The 24,261-nt window shown below is 47.6% G+C and overlaps 1 protein-coding gene across 2 annotated transcripts; it reads left to right on the forward strand.

Annotated features, from left to right (window-relative positions):
• Positions 1 to 821: 821 nt before the first annotated feature.
• Positions 822 to 22,037, forward strand: LOC109914863 (NFU1 iron-sulfur cluster scaffold homolog (S. cerevisiae)). 2 transcript variants are annotated; one of them, XM_048618695.1, is made up of 7 exons: positions 822 to 1,159; positions 9,782 to 9,891; positions 15,801 to 15,936; positions 16,491 to 16,557; positions 18,806 to 18,920; positions 20,605 to 20,668; positions 21,106 to 21,723. In XM_048618695.1, exons 1-7 carry the CDS (start codon positions 1,116 to 1,118, stop codon positions 21,365 to 21,367), a joined length of 798 nt encoding a protein of 265 aa, XP_048474652.1. In that variant the 5' UTR covers positions 822 to 1,115; the 3' UTR covers positions 21,368 to 21,723. The 2 variants fall into 2 exon arrangements, with proteins under 2 accessions (XP_048474652.1, XP_048474653.1); XM_048618696.1 differs by lacking the exons at positions 822 to 1,159; positions 9,782 to 9,891 and adding an exon at positions 14,212 to 14,525 and having other exon boundaries at positions 21,106 to 22,037.
• The last annotated feature ends 2,224 nt before the right edge of the window (positions 22,038 to 24,261 follow it).

The raw sequence follows: 24,261 nt of genomic DNA on the forward strand, positions 1-24,261 counted from the left end.
AGGAGGGTGAAAGTTTCAAGTCCAAAGAAGTTGGGGTGGGGGGTGTGTTGAGGAGTGATCTTATTGAGATTTATATAATCATGAGGGGCATAGATAAGGTGAATGACAAGGGTCTTTTCCTGAGGGTGGGAAGTTCAAAATGAGGGAGCATATTTTTAAGGTGAGCATTGAACAGTACAGGCTATTTGGCCCACGATGTTGTGCTGACCTATTATCCTACTAAGATCAAACTACCCTGCGTACCCTACATTTTACTATCCTCCATGTGCCTATCCAAGGGTCGCTTAAAAGTCTCTAAAGTATCTGACTCCGCTACTACTGCCGACAGCGCATTCTACACGTCCCCCACCCTAAGAGGAGAAAGATTTTAAAAGAACGTGAGGGTCAACTTCTTTACACAGAAAGTGATTCATATGTGGAATGAACTGCCAGAGAAGGTGGTGGGTGCAGGTAGTTAACGACGTTTAAAAGACATTTGGATAAGTTCACGAATCGGAAAGTTTGGAGGGATATGGGCCAAGCGCAGGCAAGGGGGACTAGTTTAGTTTGAGAACATGGTCGGCGCGGGCTGGTAGGACTGAAGGGTCTGTTTCTGTGCTGTATGACTCTATGACGAAGCCCTGGTCTGCAGTCTCCAAGCTCTGGAGCAATGTTGCTGCTGGAAGTGGTGTCCACCTAGGGGTCCTTGTGGCTTAGCCACGCCCACAGAAACCGCTCTATCCGCAGCACAGAGATAGTAGGAACTGCAGATGCTGGAGAATCTGAGATAACAAGGTGTAGAGCTGGATGAACACAGCAGGCCAAGCAGCATCAGAGGAGCAGGAAGAAGGGGTCTAGGCCCGTAACCTCAGCCTTCCTGCTGTGTTCATCCAGCTCTACACCTATCCGCGGCACAGTCGGGTCGTCTCACCAGAAAGCCTGACCGCGTTTTCCCGGCCCGGCGAAAAAAGCCGACGCGAGTCAAGGTTTTTAAACTCGCTTTTTGGAATCACGGTCCGTGCGATAAAAGCGAGGGCGAGTTGCACAGGAGAGTAGCCAGAACGACGGGCGGATCGGGTAGACAGCTGTAAATGTGGGAGGTGGGGTCAGGGTCCTTGCGCATGCCTTGATCAAAGATGGCGGCGGCGAAGTTGGGCACTTGTTGGCTTCAGGCTGCAAGGTGAGTTTCTTGGTGGTCACTGCTGGGCCTGCAGGTCAATGGAGAAGATCTGCTGAGTGATTTCTGATGACTTACAGATCCTGAAGAGTCTGTCAGTTGCTGCAGCGAGCTTAAACAGCATGTATAGTCCTTCCCTCCCCCTCCCCTTCTCTTCCAAATCCAGTTGGCTTTTGCAGGCCTGGCCATGTCTGTTCTAGGGAGGGATATGTTTCCTGGTCACCCCATTCAGATAGATCATTCACACAGACACACACCCCTCTCTTGTAGGAGGGTGTGGGACTTGGATACAAGCCCCCTGGCTGAGAGGTGGGTACCACTACCGCTGTGCCACAAGAGTCCTCTTGCCCTGTAGAGGGGCACTTTACAGTTGAGCTGCTGCTGTGGGCTGCAACATTATTAATTACAGGAGCACAAGAACTCCCCTTGAGGTGGGTCAATCAAGCACTACAAGGCAAAATCAGGCATAGAACCAGGGTAAGGAGGGCACCCGTGTGGGTAGCCAAATGTTTGGGTCAAGGGGCAGCTGGGTCTGTTCTTGGGGAAAGTGAGACTGGTACAAGTCAGATGGATTGTGCCTGAATTGGAATTGGAACTGGACGTAGACCCACATCCTAATGAGAAGGTTTTTGCTCATACATTTGCCTTCATTGCTCAGACCATTAAGTGTAGCAGTTGGGTCATCATATTGTGGTTGTACAACATGTTGGTAAGGCCACTTTAGATGGACTGTGTATGGTTCTGGTTGCCATGCTGTTGGAAGGATGTTATTAAATTGGGGAGGGTGTAGAAAAGATTTACAAGGATTTTATTGGACCTGGGGGTTTGAGTTATAAGCAGAAGCTGGATAAGCTGGGAAAGTAGGAGGTTGAGGGGTGACCTGAGAAAGGTTTATAAAATATTGACGGGCATAGGGTGAAGAACAAAGGTCTTTTCCCTAGGGGAGTTCAAAACCAGAGGGTGTAATTTTAAGGTGACAGGAGAAAGATTTAAAAGGGACCTGAGGTGCAACTTTTTCACAGATAGGGTGTCTCTTCCATGGAATGAACTGCGAGAGGAAAGGGTAGATGCAGGTAACAGTTACAACACTTAAAACACATTTGGACGTGAACGTGGCATGGTGGCTCAGTGGTTAGCACTGCTGCCTCACAGTGCCGAGAACCTGGGTTTGATTCCAGCTCAGGTGACTGTGCAACTCCACACAGACATTCTCCCCACATCTGCATTGGTTTTCTCCAGGTGCTCCGGTTTCCTCCCACAGGCCAAAGATGTGCAAGTTAGGTGGATTGGCTCTGCTAAATTGCCCATGGTGTCTCGGGTGGGAAATGCAGGGATAAGATAGTTGAGGTGGATCTGGGTGGGATGCTGTTTGGAGGGTCGGCGTGGACGTGATGGGCCGAATAGCCTGCTTCCACACTGTAGAGATCCTATAAATAGGAAAGATTTGGAGGGATATGGACCAAAAACAGGCAAATGAGTCCATTTCCGTGCCGTACGACTCTATGACTCCGTTTCATGGGAGGTTAAATGAACTTGGCAGGGGGCTGGGATACGGATTGGAGGTAAATAGGAAGTGATGTGCATACAAGTACAGAAGAACCAAGTTAGTCTTGAAGGAAATGCGAATACAATAAAATTAAGCCACACAAGGGAGCATGTCAAGCCCTGATGGCATTTATTTTAATGCAAGGAGTCATGCAAGTAAGGCAATTGCGTTAAGGGCATGTGATATTATTGCTTTCACAGAGAAATGTTTGAGGGAGGAGCAGGGCTGGCTACCCAAAATCCAGGGGATAGAATCTTGAGGCAAGATCAGGAGGTGTAAAAGAGGTGATAGCGTCTCACTATTCTGAAGAAGCGCCACTAGACCTGAAACTTTAACCCTGCTTTGCCTGCACAAATGCTGCCAGATCTGCTGAGTCTTTCCAACAATTTCTGTTTTTTGTTTCTGATTTCCAGCAACCAATGTTCTTTGGATTTTTGTCTGTGTGTGTGTGTGTTTGTGTGTGGTGTGGTACTGTTGTTCAAAGGGTCATTTGCTGAAGTAAGGACTGATGATATCATGGTTTCTTATGGGTCGACCTTAAGGGGCAGTCACTTCACTGGAGGTTTCCAGACAGACAAGGAGATGTAGAAAAATGAGATATAGAGGCAAGTCTCAGAGAAGTCTCAAAATAATAGTGTGTCGATGGCAGGGCATTTGAACTTCCCTAATATTAACTAGAGTATAAAGTCTTCGAGGAATGTGTCCAAGAGAGCTATTTGAGCCAGCACGTAAACTGCCCAACAAGAGAGGGGATGGTGCTAGACCTTTCCTGCAGGGAATCAAGCCAGGCAAGTGGCAGATGTGAAATAAAAACAGAAATTGGCAGAAAAGTTCAGCGGACCTGGCTGCACGTATGAAGAGAGAAGCAGTTAACAGTTTTGGTTCCAGAGATCCCCTCATTTCAGATTTCCAGCATCCACATTCTGTAGTGTAATTTTTTGTTAAGTGGTAGATGTGGCAGTGGAGGAAGAACTTCATTGGCAGTAATGCTAATTCGGTAAGCTTTAAAGTAGTTGTGGAGAAGGGGTAAAACGGACTGGACATGAAGGCTCTGCCTTGGCGGGGGAGGGGGAAGGCTGATTTTAATAAGATGAGACAGGATTTGGCCGAAATGAACCTGGAGCAGCTAACTACAGGAAAACCTGGTTCAGAGTGGTTGGAGAATTGACAGGAGCAGCAGTAAGAGTGCAAGGCCGACATGGAGAGATGAAGCATGGGGCCAACAAGTCAAGAGAACTCTGGATGTCGAAGAATGTCGGAGTTTGGATAAGGAGAAGAATGTAAGCTTACGGCAGATACCAAAGGCTCAAACCAGCAGACGCCTCCAGGAATATAGCAAGTTCAGGGTTTTTTTAAAAGAAAAATGAGAACAGCAAAGAGGGGACTTGGCATGTGGATTCACTGTTGGGAAGGATAATCTCAGTCTATAAATCAGGGAGAGAGACTGGGTATACTGAAACAAATTAGTATGGAGAGGGAAGAAGTATTACCAGTTTTCACAGCCTTGTAAGTGGATAAATCTCCAGGCTGCTGTTGGAAATCCGGGATGATACTGCAAGGGCCTCAGACATTGATCTTAAAAGCCTCTCTGGCCACTGGACAGGCTCCAGAGGACTGGATGGTTCCGTTGTTCAAGAGAGGTGGCAGGGATAAACTAGGAAATGACAGGCCAGTCTGTCTAACATCTAGGGTGAGGAAACAGTTAGAAAATACTGAGAACAGGCAATGCATCACCAACAAGCGTTGCTTGTTCGGGGGAAGATCATGTCTCTCAAATTTGATGGAATTTTTGAGAAGGTGACTGGGTATGTAGCTGAGGGTAGTGCAGTTGATGTAGTCTACATGGACTCGAGTCTGGCTCTTGATGTGGCAACCTGTTTAAGAAACTAGGAGCTCATGGGATCCAGGGCAGTTTGGAAATTGAATCAAAAATTAGCTGAGAGGCAGGAAGCAGAGGGTGATGGTTGAAGGGTGTTTTTGTGAACGGAAGCCTATGACCAGCAGTATACTTCGGGGTTTGCTTCCTTTCTGTTTGAAGTGTACATTATTGATCAAGATATCTGTGTAGGAGAAATGATCTGTATGTTCGTAGATGACATAGTCATGGATGTAGAGAGCTGATCGGATGGACTAAACAGTGGCAATTGGAACTGAATGCTGAAAAGAGAGAGTTGATGTATTTTGGATGGATCAAGGCAAGAGACTACATGTCGAATGGTAGGACCCTAGAAAGTACAGCGAATTGGAAGGACCTTGGTGTGCATGTCCATAGAGCCTTGAAGTCGGCAGGGCAGGTAGCTCAGAAGGCGGATGGGATACTTCTTTTTATTATTCAGAGCATTGAACACAGGAGCAAGGGGTTGTGATGGAGCTGGATCTCATGTTAACAAAGTGTGGGGCTGGATGAACACAGCAGGCCAGGCAGCATCAGAGGAGCAGGAAAGCTGAGGTTTCGGGTCTGGACCCGTCTTCAGAAATGGGGAAGGGGGCTCTGAAATAAATAGAGAAGGGTAGGGAGCGGTGATAGAAGGTGGATAGTGAAATGGATAGGTGGGAGAGAAGACAGACAGGTCAAGGAGGCGGGGATGAGAAGGGGGGCGCTGGTCTTGGGATAAGGTCAGGGGTGGGGAAATCTCCAGCCCTCCTTCTCATCCCCGCCTCCTTGACCTGTCCATCTTCCCTCCCACCTACCCGCCCCTCCCTCCTCATTGACCAACCCCCATCCCAACTCCCTACCTACACTCACCTTTACTGGCTTCATACCCACCTCCTTGTCCTGTCCATCTTCCCTCCACCTATCTGCTCCACTATCAACAGGAACTGTGTTCCTCCAGCTCCACACCTTGTTATCTCAGACTCCAGCATTGGCAGGTTCCTACTGTCTCTGGATTTTATTTTATTTTGGCCAGAACTGGAGGACCCTGTGTAGTTCTCTATGCCACATACTCTAGAAGGGATGTGATTGTACTAGAGACGATCCAAAGGAGATTCACCAGGATGTTGCCTGGGCTGGAGCAGTTCAGCTTTGATGCAAGACTGGAAAGGCTGGAGTCTTTCCTTGGAACAGAGAAAGCTGAAGCGGTCCTGACTGACCTGTACAAAGTCTGAGGGGTATACAGAGGGTTATTGGGGGGAACGCCTTCCCCCTAGCAGAGGAGTCAATAAGCAGAGGGGCAGTGTTTTAACATCAGAGGCAGGAGGTTTAAAGGGGAGTTGATGGAATGTTTTTTTCACCCACAGGGATGGGTACCTGGAACTTGCTGCCTGGCCCAGTGAATGTATTGTCTGTGGTAGGAAACTATTGGAAAACATTCTGAGTGACAGAATTCATCTCCACTTAGGGAGCCAGGGGTTATTCGTGAATAGTCGGCAAGGCTTGGTCAGTGGAAGATCACATCCCACAACCTGGATGGAACTTTTTTGAGGAGGTGGTGATGAGTTACGCGGATGAGTGTAGTCCAGTTAGTGTGGTCCACAATGACTTAAGGAAAGGTTTTCAGAAGGTTTTGTATGACAGACTGGTGAAGAAACTTTGAGCCCATGGTATTGTAGCAAATTGGATTACAAATTTGCTTAGTGGTAGGAAGCAGAGGTGATGATTAAAAAAGCATAAACAGAAGTTGCTGGAAAAGCTCAACAGGTCTGGTAGCATCTGTGAAGAGAAATCAGAGTTAACTTTTTGGGTCTGGTGATCCTTCCTCAGAACACTGATGGTTGAAGGATATTTTTAGAACTGGAAGCATGTATCCAGCATTTTGATCCTTTCTATTTGTTCTGTACACGGCTGATCTGGACTGAGGAGGCACAGTCAGTGCATTTGCAGCTGGCTTGAAAATTGATATGGTAAATACCAAAAAGGATAGCTTCAGATATTTTCAAACCAACCTGTTCAGAAATGGTATTATACACTTTTGGAATAGGTGGAGCCTAGGGATGGAGACCCTCCTGCTTTGTAAGAGCCCACGGAAGCTTGAGACAGCCGCGCGATACGGGTAGGCTTGTCAGATGAGCAGAATGGCAGAAATTGAATTTATTCTTAAAAAGTGAGAGTTGATGCATCATTTGAAGAAGTAACAAGACAAAGGAGTACATGTGGAACGGGAGGACCATAGTAAGTGCAGAGAATCAGAGTGACTTTGTTGTGCATGTCAATATCCACAGATCATTGAAGGCAGCAGGACAGGTAAACAAGATTGTTAAGAAGGCATGTGTGATACTTAGCTTTGAGTCAAAGCATTGAATACAAGAATCAACAATGTTATGACGTTACAACATTACAACATTGGTTTGAACACAGCTGGAATTCTATGTCCAAACCTGGTCAGTACACATCAGGAGGGATGTGACTACACTGCAGAGGGTGCAGATGAGATTTATCAGGATGTTGCCCTAAACTGGAGCGATACAGCCATGAAGAGAGTCTGGATAGGCTGGGTTTGTTTTCTTTAGAGTAGAGAAGGCTGAGAGGGGAGCCTGAATAAGGTCGAAAACATCCCGAGGAGCTTACTCAGGGTAGACAGGGAGAAACCTTTTCCCTTATTTGAGGGATCAGCAACCAAGAGGCACAATTTAAAGTTGAGGAGCAGGAGGTTTACAGGAAATTTGAAAAGATTTTCACCGAGAGAGTGGTGGGCATCTATAATGTGCTGCGTAACAGGATGGTAGAGCATGGACCCATCAAGTCATTGAGAAATTATTTAGATGAACAATTGAAACACTAACACATGAGACTATGGGCCAAAGTGCTGAAAAATGTGTTTAGAATATAAAGATGTTTGATCAACCTGGACAGGTTAGGCCAAAAGGGCCTTTTTCCATGCTGGAAAAATTCCATGATCTTTCAAAAGGAGGAGAGAGATGTGGAAAGAGGCAGGGATCTAGTTGAGGATATCAGCTTGGCTTTCAGTGGTGACCATTTATAATCAGGGATGTCCGAGAGGCCAGAATTGAAGGGATCTCGGAGGGTGGTGGGGACTAGAGGAGATTGCGAAGATAGGAAGGTGTGGGCCCCTGAACACGTTTAAAGTCAAGGAAGCCGATTTTTAAGTTGAGGCATTGTTTAAGCAGGAGCGAGCGAGTGCTGACAACACGATCGCGATGAGTGAGAAGCATTTGCCACGTGGATTTGATTACAACGTGGGCAGCAGAGTGTGGGCAAACTCAGAAGTCTCCAGGCAACAGTGCGTTGTAATTGTCGAGGCTGGAGTTGGAGGCATGCTTTAGGATTTCAACAGTCATTCAGGAGGGAAGTTTTTTTTATTCATTCGTGGGATGAGGGCATCACTGGCAAGGCAGCATTTATTGCCCTAATCCTCAGAGGGTAGTTAAGAGTCAACCACATTGCTGTGGGTCTGGAGTCACATGTAGGCCAGACCAGGTAAGGATGGCAGTTTTCCTTATGCAAGAATCATATCCCTGGAGGTGATGGCCTAGTGGTATTATCACTGGACTGTTAACCCAGAGACCTAGATAATGTTCTGGGGACTTGGGTTTGAATCCCGCCACAGCAGATGGTGGAATTTGAATTCAATAAATATGTGGAATTAAGAGTCAAACGATGACCATGTCATCCATTGTCGATTGTTGGAAAAACGCATCTGGTTCACTAATGTCCTTTAGGGAAGGAAACTGCCATCCTTACCTGGTCTGACCTACGTGTGACTCCAGACCTACAGCAATGTGATTGACTCTGAACTGCCCTCTGGGCAACTAGGGATGGGTAATAAATGCTGCCTGGCCAGCGATGTCCTCGTCCTGTGAATGAATAAAGGAAAAAAAAGAAAGATGGGTTTATCCAAAAATCGACAATGGACTCACAGTCATCATTAGATTCTTAATTCCAGATATGTATTGAATTCAAATTCCACCATCTGCCGTGGTGGGATTCAAACCCGGGTCCCCAGAACATTATCTGGGTCGCTGGGTTAACAGTCAAGCGATAATACCACTAGGCCATCGCCTCCCCATAAAGTTGCATGTTCATAGGGAAATTGGAAGAAACAAGCAGGACTAATGGCATGGATGTGTGGCTAGAAACTCAGCGAATCCCGACAGTGTACAAGCACCGTACATGGTAGAAGCAGGCCTTTCAGCCCGTTGAGTCCACACTGATGTTCCGAAGAGCATCTCACCCAGACCCACCCCGCTACCCTATCCCTGTAACCCTGCAGTTCCCACCAAGCCTGCACTATGAGCAATTTAGCCTGGCCAATCCACCCCTAACCTGCACATCTTTGGCCTGTGGGAGGAAACCAGAGGACACTCGCTTAGAGACGGGGAAAATGTGCAAACTTTCCACACAGGCAGTCACCTGAGGATGGAATCGAACCCGGATCCCTGGCATTGTGAGGCAGCAGCGCTAACCGCTGAGCCACTGTACCACCTCATCATGGAGTCAAATCCAACACCCATGTTACAATGAGGCTGTCTCAGTTTGGGGTCTGGATTGGTAAGTGAAGCTATTGCAGGTGGTTATTTGGCTCTGCTAAGAGTGGAATATTGTTGTCACTCACTTGTAAAAGCTATCAGTTCGCAATCTTGGAACAGCACGGTTTCCTCCCACAGTCCAAAGATGTGCAGGTTAGGGGTGGATTGGACAGGCTAAATTGCTCATAGTGTCATAGGGATAGGGTAGGGTGTTGAGTCTGGGTGGGATGCTCTTCGGAGGGTCAGTGTGAACCCGAATGGCCTGCTCCCACACTGTAGGAATTCAATGAATCTTCTTGTTCTTGCATGGTGCTGCATGATATTCACAGCAAGGAAACAGACCATTCAGTCAAAGAGGTCCACGTCTGTGATTATACTTCAGCCAAGTTTCCTTCGTCGCTTCATGTCTTTTGTTTGATTGAAGAGATGGATTTGTAGAGAGATGCCCAAACAGCCCAGGGCTTTCTGCAATGCAAAGTCCGATGTAAAATTGAAGCCTGTTGTAAAAATGTATCTTATTCTCAAACGGGCAGTGGTCACGTCGGAAAGCAAGCAAACAGATTTATTTTTGTGCCTTGAGACCTCAACTTGTACCACTGCCCTGCTTTGACCAACTTGATCCTTTGAGTGCTCACACGGTTCTTGTTTCTCAGAATACACGCAGGCCAGCTTGCAAGGCCGTTGCGTTTTACCAAGAAATGGAGCGGGAATGGCTTGGGATGTCAAAACCTTCTGCAACCATCACCTTTGCTCTCCGTTGGCGGTAAGCTGGTTAGGATCTCTTCGTGTTTTTGTTTAAGAAAAGTAACTTAACCCATGGCAGACGAGGTACCTCTGGGAAGGTCAGCATTTGTTGCCGATCCTGAAGGTGGTGTTGAGCCATCTTCTGAGCCGCAGCAATTTTCCGATACAATTCATCGGTTGTTATTTCAGAGGGCAGTACACTTGTTCACCACGTTTCTGAGAGTCCAGAGTCACCTGTTGGCCAGGTCAGGTGCGGGCAGCGGGTTTGCTTCCGGGGTTTTTGTGACAATCCTACCGTTTCATGGTCATTGATGTCTCAGTGGTTAGTACTGCTGCCTCACAGCGCCAGGGACCCGGGTTCGATTCCACCCTCGGGCGACTGTCTGTGTGGAGTTTGCACATTCTCCCCGCGTCTGCGTGGGTTTCCTCCGGGTGCTCTGGTTTCCTCCCACAGTCCAAAGATGTGTGGGTTAGGTGGATTGGTCATGCTAAATTGCCCAGAGTGTCCAGAGGTGTGCAGGATAGATGGGTTAGCCATGGGAAATGCAGGGTTACAGGGATTAAGTAGGGGTGTGGGTCCAAGTGGGATGCTAATTGGACTTGATGGGCCGAATCGCTGGTTTCCACAGCTGTAGGGATTCTATGATCATTCCGAAGATTGAGTCCGGGACTGAGTTAATGAAAATTGACTGGCTGAATATGAGCTCATGTCTTTGGACAGTTCATCCACTCTCCAGATCACTCACCCAGCCAGATATTCACTGCTTATACAGACTGTGATGCCCATGTCTTATTGTTGAAAGTAATTGTAAGTGATTTGGTACAGCTTCGGACACAAAGCTGAGCCTTAGAGACTGGCTTTGGTGTTGCCATTGGTGAACAGGCTGTCACAGTCATCCTTGTTAACGTGAGGATGTAAGAGAGTCAGTAAGTGGTCCTGGCTCTGACCACCAGTTACATTCACTGACCAAAGAGGCTCACACCCAAAAGCTAGCTTTTTAACACCGACTGGAGTGTTGCGTCGGACCTGTGCTGTCGCACAGTTTGTATATTCAGGACAACTGAAGAGAGAAAGACAAACGTGAAACAAATCCTGCATTTTTTTGATTTCAAAAATATACTTTGATCATAAAATATCTTTATATATGCATGTAATCACTAAAGCAGTTTGGTTCTGTACAGTAGCATTTCAACAAACAAGCAAACACTGGAGAAAGTAGGAACTGCAGATGCTGGAGAATCTGAGATAACAAGGTGTAGTGCTGGATGAACACAGCAGGGCAAGCAGCATCAGAGGAGCAGGAAAGCTGACGTTCCGGGCCTAGACCCTTCGGTCTAGGCCTGCTGTGTTCATCCAGCTCTACACCTTGTTATCTCTTTAAGCAAACACTGGAGTTTGACTCTATCCAGCAAACAAGCCAAAGGCATTTCTGAGTGTACTAGACAATATTTACATACGTTTGAGGCACTGGGAGGTACCAATAAGTGAAGGGAACCTCATTTACCTTCAGCAGAAGGACCCTTGACGATGGTCTTTCTCCACTGTGTCTTGGTGGCAGCTTCGCCAAGCTTTAGTGTGTCCCTCAGCACGTAGTCCTGAACCTTGGAATGTGCCAGTCCGCAACACTCTGTCCAGATCAGCTCCTCGCTCTGGAAGATCAAAAAGTTTCAGACAGAGCAAAAAGCATCTTTCACCGAGTTGATGGTCCTCCAGGCGCAATTGATGTCTCTCTTGATGTGCCCCCTGAGGAACAGACAGTAGAGCACAGATCCCTGCCTCATGGAGCTGCAAAGGCACATTCCAAAGGAGATGTGACAGTCTTTACCCTCCCTGCAGCCACTGCCTTGAGCTCCCGCTGTAGCAGCAGAGTGGGATTGTATGCGCGTCTGCCTTTTCCCATCCATCATGTTGTCCTGGTTCACTTGTGGGTAGATGGTGACCAAGCGGTAGTGTCACCAGACTTGTGATCCTGAGCTTCAGGCTAATGCTCTGAGGATGTGCATTCAAACCCCACCTCGGCACCAAGCGGAATATATATCGAGGCCCGTGTCTCATTGTGTGCCAGATTACGCAATTTGCAAGCACGTACCTTTTCACCCAACAGCCCCAGTGACACTTTTCCTGCGTTTGCTCAGGTTCACATCCAGCGCCTGCATATAATGCGGCAGAGCTGATGTACGGTGAACAAACAGACCGGTCATTTTTTCACGATTCATCCCAGGCTGTTTGTCTTTTCAGCTTTGTTGGCACTTTGTGAGCCAGAGCCTCAACTGGTAACTCATTTCCTGTCTCTTCCCCTTTGATCTCCAAGTTGTGCCTGTCACCCCCGATTGCAAGGCCTGAGAGCAGCAGCAGGCTATTCAGCCCATAGAGTCCTCTGTACCGTTCAGTGAGATCAGGGCAGATCTGATCATCTTCAGCCCCACTCTCCTCCCTTTTCTCTGTTACCCGTGATTCCCTCACGGTCTGTCTCGATCCTGAATATACGGAACAACCCAGCCTCAAATATCCTCGGTGGTAAAGAGATTCACTACCCTCTGTGACAAGAAATTCCTCCTTGTAACTGTCTTAAGTGTGTGATCCCTTGCTCTGAGATTATGCCACCTGGTCCTAAACTCTCCCACAAGGGGAAACAATCTTTCCGTATCGACCCCGTGAACCCCCTAAGAAGTTTTCAATAAGGTCGCCTCTCATTCTTCTCAACTCCAATCAGTACAGGCCCATCCTACTCAATCTCACCTCATGAGACATCCCTTCATATCTTGGATCAGCTGAGCGAACCTTCTCCACATTGCCTCCAATGCCAGTCTATTTTCTCTTCGATCAGGGAACAAAGGCTGTTCACAGTCTGGTCCTACTGGTGCATTGGGAGGTTTTGGCAAAACTCCCGAACTTTATACTCCATTCCCTTTGAAATGAAGGCTGACGTTGCATTTGCTCTTTACTTGCAGTATGAGGGAAGGCAAAGTTTTGTTTTATTTTGAGTTTGTCATTGGAAGGTGGCCTTGAGAAGCTTTCAGGGAAGTGATGGCCCAGTGCTATTATTGGTGGACTGTTAATCCAGAGACCCAGGAATGTTTCAGGGACCCGGGTTCGAATCCTGCCACAACAGATGGTGGAATTTGAATTTAATAATAAAAAAAAATCTGAATGAAGAGTCTAATGATGACCATGAAACCGTTACTGATTGTTAGAAAAACCCATCTGGTTCATTAACGTCCTTGAGGGAAGGAAATTTGCTTTCCTTACCTGGTCTGGCCTCCATGTGACTCCAGACCCACAGGCAATGCGGTTGACTCTCAACTGCCCTCTGGGCAATTAGGGATGGGCAGTAAATACTGGCCTGGCCAGCGACACCCTTGTCCCGTTAATGAATGAAAAACAATCATAGTAAAATGTGTAGGGTATGCAGGGTAGTTTGGGATAACAGGTTGGCACAACATCGTGGGCTGAAGAGCCTGTACAGTGCTATACTGTTCTATGTTCTATGTAAGGTGACAGGGTTAAAGGAGGTCATTGATGTAAACTCAGTGGCAAAAGATGTAAAGAGAAAACGGGGACATTCTAATTGAATATACTAACAACTTGGTGTGTGGACATGCCTAACTCTTCTCATATAGTAATTTCTCCCAAAAGGTGTTTTTCACGAGCATGATAAAACCAGCTTGGATCCACAGAAAGAGACATTAGGCCCTGATAAAAGGGGCAGTTTAAGGTTCCTCTTTAAGGAGGAGAGAGAGAGAGGTAGAGACACAGCAAGGTTCAGGGAGGGAGTTGGAGAAATCAGGGCCCAGGCAGCTGGAGATGTCAGCATGCAGCTCATCGCCGAGGTATTGGGGTTGGGGTTGGTGTGGGGAGAAAAGATAATTTCAGACAAACACAGTGGAAGGGATTGTGTCTGGTATTGAGGACAGAGAGAGTCATGGGATTGAAAGCAAATCCTCAGAGGCATCTCCAGCACGATGGGCTGAATGGTCTCCTCCTATCTCTCAGCTTCTTTCACTTCCCTGAAATACTTGCCGTGAGTGTTAATAGTAACTGGTACCCCCATGGGTGTCCCAAACTGACTGGCGAAGGAGCTTAATTGCTATGCATGGTTGTTGCTGAGTCACCCTCACCTCCTGTATCTGAGAGAGAAACACCAGGGACCTGCATTTCTTTCAAACTGCTGCCCAGCGAGACCACTGACAATAGCTTGCAATGCCCATTGATGCGCAGAATAAGGAGCATTAACTGTCATTTGGAACTGCTTGGCAACGTGGCTTTTTTTTTCCAGAAAAAGCAAGAACTGAGCGCCTGCTTCTTCTTCCTGGAGGGGAAGCTATGTTACGTCTCCCTCGGTGGACATGGTGCAGGAATTGGCAGCCTACCAATCTCGGGGCAGAGCGGTGACTTGTCTTGTTGTTGGCTCTCCACGTTGCCAAGGCACTGAAACCGAAGCAGCTCACTGAATGTTGCCAAGGCAAAGATCCGTCGATTAGGTTACAGCCTGATGGCACTGGAGCAGGACAGCAGGGCTCAACAATCCTCTGAAGTCATTGTCCCCTGAAATTGAGATGTTCAGTTGTGTTCCTGGAGCACTTTTGTGTCCCACTGTCAGCGGTGCTGATGGTCAGCGTTAACCACCATCCTCGCGTGCACGCTGGTGGAAGGCAAGTCCTTGTTCAGAGATACAGGGGGGAAAAGGCAGAAAATTGGCATTTGATCATAGAACCAGTGCCGGCACAAAAAAGGGCCAAATGGCCTCATTCTGTGCCATAGTAATTATGTGATTCTTGGCTCACAGTTGGCTTTCCACACCTCTCTATCTGCTCTGTGGTCTTCTCTTTATTTGGAGATAATTCAAGTAGATTATCATGTTGCTGTCCAGTGTTGACAATCTCTTCCTCGTTTTCCTTCAAATTTTCCCTTCATAATGCCCTTTCCATTTTCTGCTGAGATGATGCCTTTCCCTCATTGGAGAGTGACTAAAGAAATTTGTTGATCACAATGCACTTCATGATTTTTTTTTTTTTTTTTTTAATTTGTTCACTTTGCTTCTTCTGTCCAGTGTTTCCTTTCCAATTTTTTCCCCCAAGTACCCAGTTCAGAGCTGCTTAGCAAATTGGTCTACTGTTTCTGTCAAGCCCAGGTTTATCATCCACACAAAAGCCTCATTCAAAATCAAGCTGACGGTTACTTAGATGCCTACTTGTCTCCCTGGTTAGTGACAGTTGTATTGTGGACTCTACGTCTCACAACTGCCGTGGAAAATCCTCCACAGTTTCACTTCGAGCAGAAAACGATGGGTGGGTAGGCAGGGAGCCTGATTGAGGTGTACAAAATTATGACTGGCAAAGATAGGGTCGACAGGGAGAAACATTTCCCCTTCATAGAGCGATCAATGGCCTGGAGTCTTAGATTCAATTGTAGAAAGGAGGAGGTTTAGAGGGAATTTTAAGATTTGTTTTCACCCAGCGGATAATACAGATGTGGAACTCGCTGCCCTGAAAGGCCAGGAACCATTGCAATATTGAATAATTGTTTGAATGAAGGCTTGAAATGCCAGGAAAATGGCATGATGGTGGCTAGGTGATTGATGACCAGCATGGGCACAATGGGCCAAAGGGCCTTTTTTCCTGTTCTGTGAAATTCCTTCACCTTGAGCCTGGGTCAGCTACTTGCCTGCTGAGCCCCTGCTTCTGCTGTTCTGCCGACAGCCACAAGGTGGGGTGTGCGAGCAACCGAATTGGCCATCTGCTGCTCCCGTTCCTGGATGACAAATTGGTGCAAGTTGCAGCAGCCCAGCTCTCCCAATGAGTTTGCTTCATGCCAATTCCAACGTGTCCTCCTTCGCCAGTGTGGGGAGCAGGAAGAGAGACCCGTCATTCTTCTGAGAGGGTTAGTCAGCTCGAGTGATAATCCTTCCTCTTGTGGCTCTCTTTCAGCGAGGAGTATGTTCATTCAGACCCAGGACACCCCAAACCCAAACAGCCTGAAGTTTATCCCTGGCTGTACAGTACTGGAATCGGGCACCGTGGAGTTCTCCGCCCCTCGAAGTGCCTTCTGCTCTCCCTTGGCCAGGTACAGTACCTCACCATCTTCCTTTGTTCCCAGGGGCGATGTGAGGGGGTGGGGGGGACGATGTTGGGAAACGGGCTAAGTTTGAGAGTGGGAGCCAGCTCCGGGAAACCTGCCAATCTCATCCCCTCCTGCCGAGCAAATTTGCCCCTGCCGCACGGCGCGGGACTCGCGGCCACGGCCTCAGAATCGGGTATCGGCCAGGGGGTGCGGAGTCGTGCCTTCGCTCCGAGGGCTGTGAATGTTTGGAACCCGCCACAAGGGAGCTGGAATCTGATGTGGGATTTGTGGATTGTGAGGCACTGAGAGAGATGGGGAGAGGGCAGTCAAATGGAGGTTGAGTCAGAATGCCAACCAGTCTGTTCTTCAAAGTTCTTCTTACGACCCAGTAGGGTCTACTCCAGCTCCTGCATTTCAGGGAGGGTTGGGGATCCCCGAGGACTGTGGGACTAGGTGCGCCTCCCAAGATCAGACCCCAGCCAGCACACTCGGTCAAACCCGCTGTCAGCTTTTTAAAAAAAAGTTGTTGTCTTTTGTTTTTTTGTTCTGCTTGGCAGGCAGCTCTTCAGGATTGATGGGGTGAAAGGGGTTTTCCTCGGGCCTGATTTTATAACCATCACCAAGGTAAGGAGGAAACGTGCCCTCGTGTTCGGAGAGCTGGGTTCAGGTCAGCTCGAGCAGAGCTCCTTATGATCCAGAACGGTTTTGGCTGAGCAAGGAACGTGGCTCCAGAGAGAGTAGATATAAGATCATGCGCAGAGCGGGGCGGAAAAAGATTTACCAGGATGTGGCTGGGAATGTAGAGTTTGAGTCCCATGGAGAGGCTGGGACTTTTTTCACTGGATAATAGAAGGTTGAGGGGTGACCTTAAAGAGGTTTCTAAAATCATCAGGGGCATAGATAAAGTGAATGGCAAAGGTCTTTGCCCCAGCGTAGAGGAGTCCAAAACTAGAGGGCATCGGTTTAAGGTGAGCGGGGAAGGATTTAAAAAGGATGTGAGGGCCAACCTTTTTACACAGAGAATGGTCAGTGTGTGGAATGAGCTTCCAGATGAAGGTACGGTGACAACTTTAAGAAGACATTTGGATAAGTTCAGAGGGGATAGGAGCCAAGCACAGGCAGGTGGGATTAGTTTGATTTTTGGGGTTATGGGGATCAGCATGGACAGGTTAGACTGAACGCTCTGTTTCTGCGCTGTACAATTCAATACTGGCACTGATTCAATGGCAGGGAGTTTTGCAATTTGAAATACGTTACACAAAAGGCTGCTGGAAGCACATTCCATCGTAACCCTGGAAGGAGAAGCAGAGACATGTTCGAGGGAGAAAATACATGACCAGGTGGTTGGGGCAAAAGGAGAGGAGCCAGTGGACAAATTGGACAGCTCCACCAAACAGCGAGTATGGGCACGATGGGCTGGATGGTCTCCCGCTGTGCCCTGTCACCATGATGGGTGGATGCTGAACTTGGAAGGTTTATAAACCATGAGGAGGACAGTGTGGAACTCCGAAAGGACACAGACAAGTTGGGAGAGTGTGTGGGTGCGTGGTAGATGAGGTTCAACGCAGAGAATTTGGCAGTACAATTGGAAAGGGGACATAGGAGCAGAGGACACATGCACACATCATTAAAGGCAGCAGCACTGGTGGAGAGAGCAGTTTGTAAAACATGGTGTTCATGTGGATCAGGACATGCCGTTCAAGAGTTAGGATGTGATGAAACAAAGCCAGACATAGCTGGAGAAACTCAGAAGGTCTGGCAGTGTCTATAGAGAGAAAGCAGTGTTTCAGGTCCAGTGAGCCACCTTCAGAACAGATGATATTGAACTTGTCCAGGATGCCTGTGGAGAGAGTGCGGAAAAGATTTACAGCAATGGTTCCAGGAACAAGAAACTTGAGCAATTACGATAGACTGAAGAAGTTGTGACTGTTCTCCCTGGAGAGAGAAAAGCTGAGAGGGAGATCTGATAGAGGTTTTCAAAATCAGGAGCGGGTTGGACGGAGTAAACAGGGAGACACTGTTCCCAGTCGGAAAAGGAACAAGAACGAGAGGGGCATAGATTTGAAGTGAGGTGCAAATGAAGCAAGGGCAATGTGAGAAAAACCTCTTCCACTCAGTGATTAGTTAATATCTGGAATGCACTGCCTGGAAATAGGGTGGGGACAGGTTCAGTTGAAGCATTTGAGAGGCCATTGGGTAATTTTTTTGGACAGAAATAGTGTGCAAGGTGACAAGGGTAAAGAGCAGGCGGTTGGCATATGGTCACAGAGCAGGCGGTTGGCATATGGAAGGCTTGTCCAGGCACGATGGGCAGAATGGCCTCGTTCTGTGCCATGACAGTTCTGAGATTCTAGATGTTGAAGCATGATTGAATTTATCACGGGTTCCTAGCTCCAATTCTCCCCTTGAGGGAAACGGCACGGGTCGGGTTGATCAGTTCGGACAGAATGTGCGAGATATCTGTACGCACCTCACGCGCCAGTTATGTGGCCAAAGAGCCTGGGGCCGTTCTTCACAAAGTGCGGGGCGAGACTGCAGGTGGCGCTCCCGAGCTGAGACTTTGTGGTAACGATGGTGACTGTGGGGGGAGGGGGGGAGCTGTGACTGTGTCAGTTCACACCTTGTACCTGGGAGAGGCTCCGAGCCCGGGTGGGATGAGGAATCGAGGAGCATTCCGCACCGATTATTTTTTTTTTCCTGGGTCGGCCGGATATCGAGAGCGGGTTTGGCCTTTGGAAAGGAATCTGGATAACGGAGGAGTTATGGGGGAAATCGGGGAGCCTGGGGGTCCGACCTCGCCAAAAAAGCTGGTGCAGACCCGTCCTAACGGGCCGAATGGCCGGTGTGATTTCTGTTGCGTGCCATCCCTCAGGCCAGCGATGAGGTGGAGTGGAAACTGCTCAAGCCGGATGTGTACGCCGCCATCATGGATTTCTTTGCGTCAGGCCTCCCGATCCTGACAGATGATGCTCCGCGCTCCGATACAGGTGGGTGCTCGAGCTGGTCGACCGTGAAGACCAGGGGAGGGGAGGCAGACTGGTCGGGCCACCCCCAGGAACTCCCAGGGGGCGGGTCATGGGTGCAGCCAGAGGGGAGGAGGCCCCTGAGCAAATTGGACAGCTCCACCAAGTGGCTGGCACAGGCATGACAGGGAGAATGGCCTCCCTCTGTGCTCCGTCACTGTGGTGATCGGGTACTAAATTTGGAATGGTAGGAGGGAGGGCAGTGTGGAACTCTGAAAGGACGCAGTAGGGTGGGCGGACAATGTGGCAGATGAGATTCAATGCAGAAGAGTGTGAGGTGGTGCACTTTGGTTGGAAGAACATGGGAAGACCGTTTAAAGTAAGGGGTACTGTTCTACAGGTGGGTGCAGGAGCAGCAGGTCACGGTCGGTATATGTGCACAGATCATTGAGGGTAGCTGGAGAGAGCAGGGAACAGGCTGCTCCTTGGTCACTTTCCTCTCAAGATCGATGAGACAGGTTTATTTTTCCTCCTGCTGTGGCTGGCCACATCGCACATCATCAAGACAGAATGCAGGGGCTGAATGGCCTCCTGTTTCCCCCAGGCATCCCGGTAGAAGTCCTCAGGCATCAGTGAGAGAGCAGACCTTGGGAAAGATGTCACAACTGCCAGTCCTGTCGTCGTTTCTGACTTAATTCTCACTGGCGTCTGACTGTGCTGTGCACATCACTTCAGTTCACTGGGCAGGGTCCCAAACCATGTGGCTGTGATGGTCAGGGGCTGTTGGTGCTTGAATAAATTGAATGTGATTCAACACAAAAATAAGGCCAGCTCGTCTCAACCAAGGCTTGCTTCCCCTCTCCAGCGTCCCATGATGTAGACCACTTGGCCTGTGCCTGATGCCCCAGTGCAGTCCTTCCCCTTTACACTATTGGCCTGTCTTCCTGTTCCTTTCTCCCTCAGCTCTTTCTTTCCTTACCTTCCCCTGCAACAAAGTAACACTGTTCACCTCAGACACAGTCATGGCTTGCACAATCTTCACTGCTTTCTGGGCCCAGAAATGATGTCGCGGCTTCCTCTTCCTCTCTCATGCCCTCGGTCTCTCCTCAGTCCTGTCCCGTCCTCTCTCAGTCATCGCAGACTTTGGCTGGTATATATCTCTTTGGCTGGCTGCCCGATGATCTGGAAACTGAGTTGGGAAAGGTCCAGTGGGATTCTTCACTTGGAGGCTTTGGTGGTGGTAGAAAATCTAAGAACATTTTGTACAATGTACGTGTGGATTCAAGACCCCATTATGAAAACTTTTGGATCTACTGTGTCGTACAGTGTTACTTATTTTTGCAGCTGTGTGGAGCTTCCTTCCGTTGCAAAATATCTAAGACTCTTGAAAACCCAGGTCCCGGCCCTGATCACCCTGGAAACTGGCTCTCCGATAAGGACCAGGCCGCACATGCGTGCATCTGTCATCACAGAACTGTAGCTTATCCTGTTGTTGTGTCCTCAGTACTCCTCAGGCCACCCCTGAGGTCTTGACAAACGATCAGTTGCGTCTTGTCTCGTCCAGGCCATGTTTTGATGCTTCAGATTGATCGAGTCAGAGAGTACGTGCACAAAACCACATGTTAATTTTGTATGGTTGAGCATGTTGCTTCCTGCAGGTTTGGTGGCACCCTGACATGTTTTTTTTTTGTCCCCTTGTTATTTCCAGCTCCTTCAGAGGATGATGATGAAGTTGTCGCCATCATTAAGGAGCTGTTGGATACCAGGATTCGGTGAGTCACAGTGGAACATGGGTCGGTGTCGAGACTGTCCTGTCGCTTCCCTGTTATGATCGCCTTCCTGGCGCTGGGGCACGGGGAGTGATGTTCAGGATATTGGGGAGGAGGCGGGTGTGGTGGGGAGGGAAGGCGAATTGGTAAAACAGGACCTGGCACGACACCACATTGTCGAGTTTCGCTAAAGAGGGGTGGGAGGAGGTGCATGTCAGGCACAACACTGTTGGACTGTAAGAAATCGGTCATGTTCTGTCTTCATCTGTCTGTTCAGGTTTGATTGCCTGCATTGCCACTAGGTCACGCACAGACGCACACGCACAGACACACACACTTTCAAACACAGTGGCATCCTTGTTTGAATCTGAGTAAGACCTTGGACTGTGCCTGAATCATGTTAACTGTGCTTTCTCTCGGCCTCACCTCTCCCCTGACAGGCCCACGGTTCAAGAGGACGGCGGTGATGTGATCTACAAAGGGTTTGAAAACGGGATTGTCAAATTGATGCTGCAGGGCTCATGTACCAGCTGCCCCAGCTCTGCCATCACCTTGAAGAGTGGAATTCAGAACATGCTGCAGTTCTACATCCCAGAGGTGGAGGGTGTTGTACAGGTACTGGTAACGAAAGCAGCCAGTGACCTATCATGGGCTACCGCAGGGATCAGTGCCTGGACCCCAGCTATTCATAACATACATTGATGATTTGGATGAGGGAACTAGATGTAATCACACCAAGTTTGCACACGAAACAAAGATGGGTGAGGAGGATGCAGAGTTGCTTCGTTCTGATTTGGACAAGCTGAGCGAGTGGTCAAGTGCGTGGCCAATGACATGGAAGGCAAATGAGTGTGAGGCGATCCACTTTGGAAGCAAAAACAGGAAGGCATATTATTATTATTTGAATGGTGATAAATTGAGCGAGAGCAATGTGCAATTTACTCCATTCGCTGAAAGTAAACACGCGAATGTCACAGGCAGTAAACAGACAATTAGAACATTAGCGTTGTTCACAAGAGGATTTGAGTACAGGAACAGGCTGTCTTGTTGCAACTGTACAGGGGCCTTGGTGCACACCCCATCTGGGGCACTATATGCAGTTCTGGTCTTGTTCTCTGAGGAAGGAGTGCAATGCTTGTTTCCTAGAGGCATTCCTGGGATGCTAAGACTGAGATGTCAAGAGAGACTGAATTGGTTAGGAATATATTTAGTGGAGTTTAGACGAATGAGGGGCAATCTGATAGAAATCTATCAAATTTCATAAAATTCCAACACGCCTAGATTGTGTTAAGCACCGGAAGGATGTTCCCAATAACAAAGGCTCACAGTCTGAGGATACGGGTAGGCCATTTGAGACTGAGATGAGGAGAAATGTCTTCATCCAGAGAGTGAGGAGCCTGTGGAATTCTCTGCTGTTTTTTTTTTTTTTTTGGTGACAAAATAGAAACAAAACTACAGATACAGGAAATCTGATACTCAGACCCTAAGTGCTAGAGATCTGGCAGCATCTATAGAGATAAAAGCAAAGGGTCCCTGGACTCAAATCGTTGACTTTGCCGCACCTGTTGAGTTTCTCCAGCACTCCCTTTGTTTTTTTTTTGCGACGTTGATTCAGGGACATATATTGGCCTAATCACCAGGGAAAACTCCTCTGCTCTCTTCAAAACAGTGTCCTGCTTCCACCCAAGAGACCCATCCATTGCCTTGAGTTAACACAACTGACGATCCTGCAGTCTGTCATTACAGCAATGCAGTGTTAGCCTATATTTTTGTCCTCAGTTCTAGAATGGGACTTGAACCCAGAGCCTGCTGACACATTTAACGAATGTCATTCTTGTATTTAAATTTTGGAGGGACATTTTTATATAACCGAATGAGGTAAAATTACTCTAATGTCCTCACTTTGACAGTAAAATACCATTCTTCATAATGGTCAGTTACCAACAACCAACAGACATGGCAAGACTTTTCAGTCATAATGCTCCCATAGACAACTATTAGTACTTTGGTGGCTTAGAACCAGAAACTGGATGCCGTGAACAATTGACCTTATCAAATGCTGGCATAAATGTTAACTTTTCTCCCAGGCACCTCTGAATTTATCTAAAGCACTCGTCTCCAATTTAATGTATCCAGATGCGCTCATAACCTGAAACAACAGATTTCCATGCAGGATAAGTAAGTAGCAAGTACAATGCTAGCTCCGACAAGTGCACCCTGTTGGGTCATTGTAGATTTTGAATGTTGTAGTTTTTAAGCAGAAGGGGTGGAATATTTTACATAACCTCTGTGTTATAACCTTTCTTTTTTTGAAAGGTTCACAATCTTTACTAGACTTGATCTCACCAAAATACAAACTTAAATGGAATAGATTTTCCACAGGGGGAAATGTTAGCACTCTGTCTCAGTCAATTTTGTAGATTCTGGTCTTCAGAATCATCCTGACAGGTGCTGTCTGAGTGGTCTTGTGCATCATGTATGAACGGTTTACCTGGCTCCAGGGACATGCTTGTTGTGTCCTCTGTATTGACTTCTGTCCTAGAAGAGAACTGGAGCCGAGCAGATCACCTCAAGGGGACTTGGGGCTGGTTAATCATTTGGGGAGGACACCGAGCTGTTTGGGATTGACTTGGCAGTGACTTTAACATGAAGGAAGCGGACAATGTAGATGTGTCTACAATGGAGATAGGTTTGTGAATTACCAAGGAATAACTTGAAATTGTACAATACCATATTACATCTTTGCATTATTGGAGTGCTTTCCATATCATTAATTACCATGAGGTCCAATTGTTGATGTGTGCAGGTTCCAAGAAATGTTGTTCTGAGAAACGTTTTCAGGCATTAACTGTGGAAATAGTCTTCCAAGATGTTCCAAGTAATTTTAAAGTTGCCTCCTGACCCTTCTCAGGTTGTGTTGAGTACTGGGGCCCTGGTAATCAAGTTATCAGCAATAAAATTGGCATTTTACTGTTTAGTGCATTTGGACAATGCCCTGGAACCATAGCCAACCATGACTTATTGAGAAGCAAATCCCCCTTTTCTGAATCACAGGCTGTGGGGTGGAGACTGCTGGTGGTACCATAACTAGGTGGATGTAAAGTGTACCGTGGTGGTGCAAACTTGAAGTCTCCAGTGGATTGGCCAATATTTATCCCTCCCCTAACACCAACAAAACATATTATCTGGTCATTTATGTCATTGCTTTTGTGGACCTGCCTGTCTGCAAATTGTACCTTTCTAGAATCCCCTCAACTTCCAAATTCCTGCTTGCAAGGCCAAAAACTAATCCTAATCCCTATGACCGTAAACCAGCAAAAGAAAAAGAACTGGAGAACTGCTGTCCTTTAATCTTGTCCACCCCATCTTCCATTTTATTATGTACTCTATTAATTTCCCCTACAGTTGCACAATCAATTATGCTCAAAATTTCTTTCTGGCTCTTAGATATGTACTGAGGCTGGAAAAGGGCTGAAAGAAAGAAATTTCTCTGTGCCTTGTATAACTTCAGAATGTTTCTCAGCCAATTAAGAGCTTTTGAAAACTTTTTGGAAAAGCTCAGCAGGTCTGGTAGCATCTGTGAAGTAAAAATCAGA

The sequence above is a fragment of the Rhincodon typus genome, chromosome 40 (assembly GCF_021869965.1).
Source record: "Rhincodon typus isolate 14 chromosome 40, sRhiTyp1.1, whole genome shotgun sequence".
Lineage (NCBI taxonomy): Eukaryota > Metazoa > Chordata > Chondrichthyes > Orectolobiformes > Rhincodontidae > Rhincodon > Rhincodon typus.

Coding starts and splice junctions, on each gene's coding strand:
- LOC109914863 (XM_048618695.1), top strand. CDS start 1,116: ATGGCGGCGGCGAAGTTGGGCACTTGTTGGCTTCAGGCTGCAAG. Junction 1,160..9,781: donor TGTTGGCTTCAGGCTGCAAG/GTGAGTTTCTTG, acceptor CTTGTTTCTCAG/AATACACGCAGGCCAGCTTG. Junction 20,669..21,105: donor CTGTTGGATACCAGGATTCG/GTGAGTCACAGT, acceptor CTCCCCTGACAG/GCCCACGGTTCAAGAGGACG.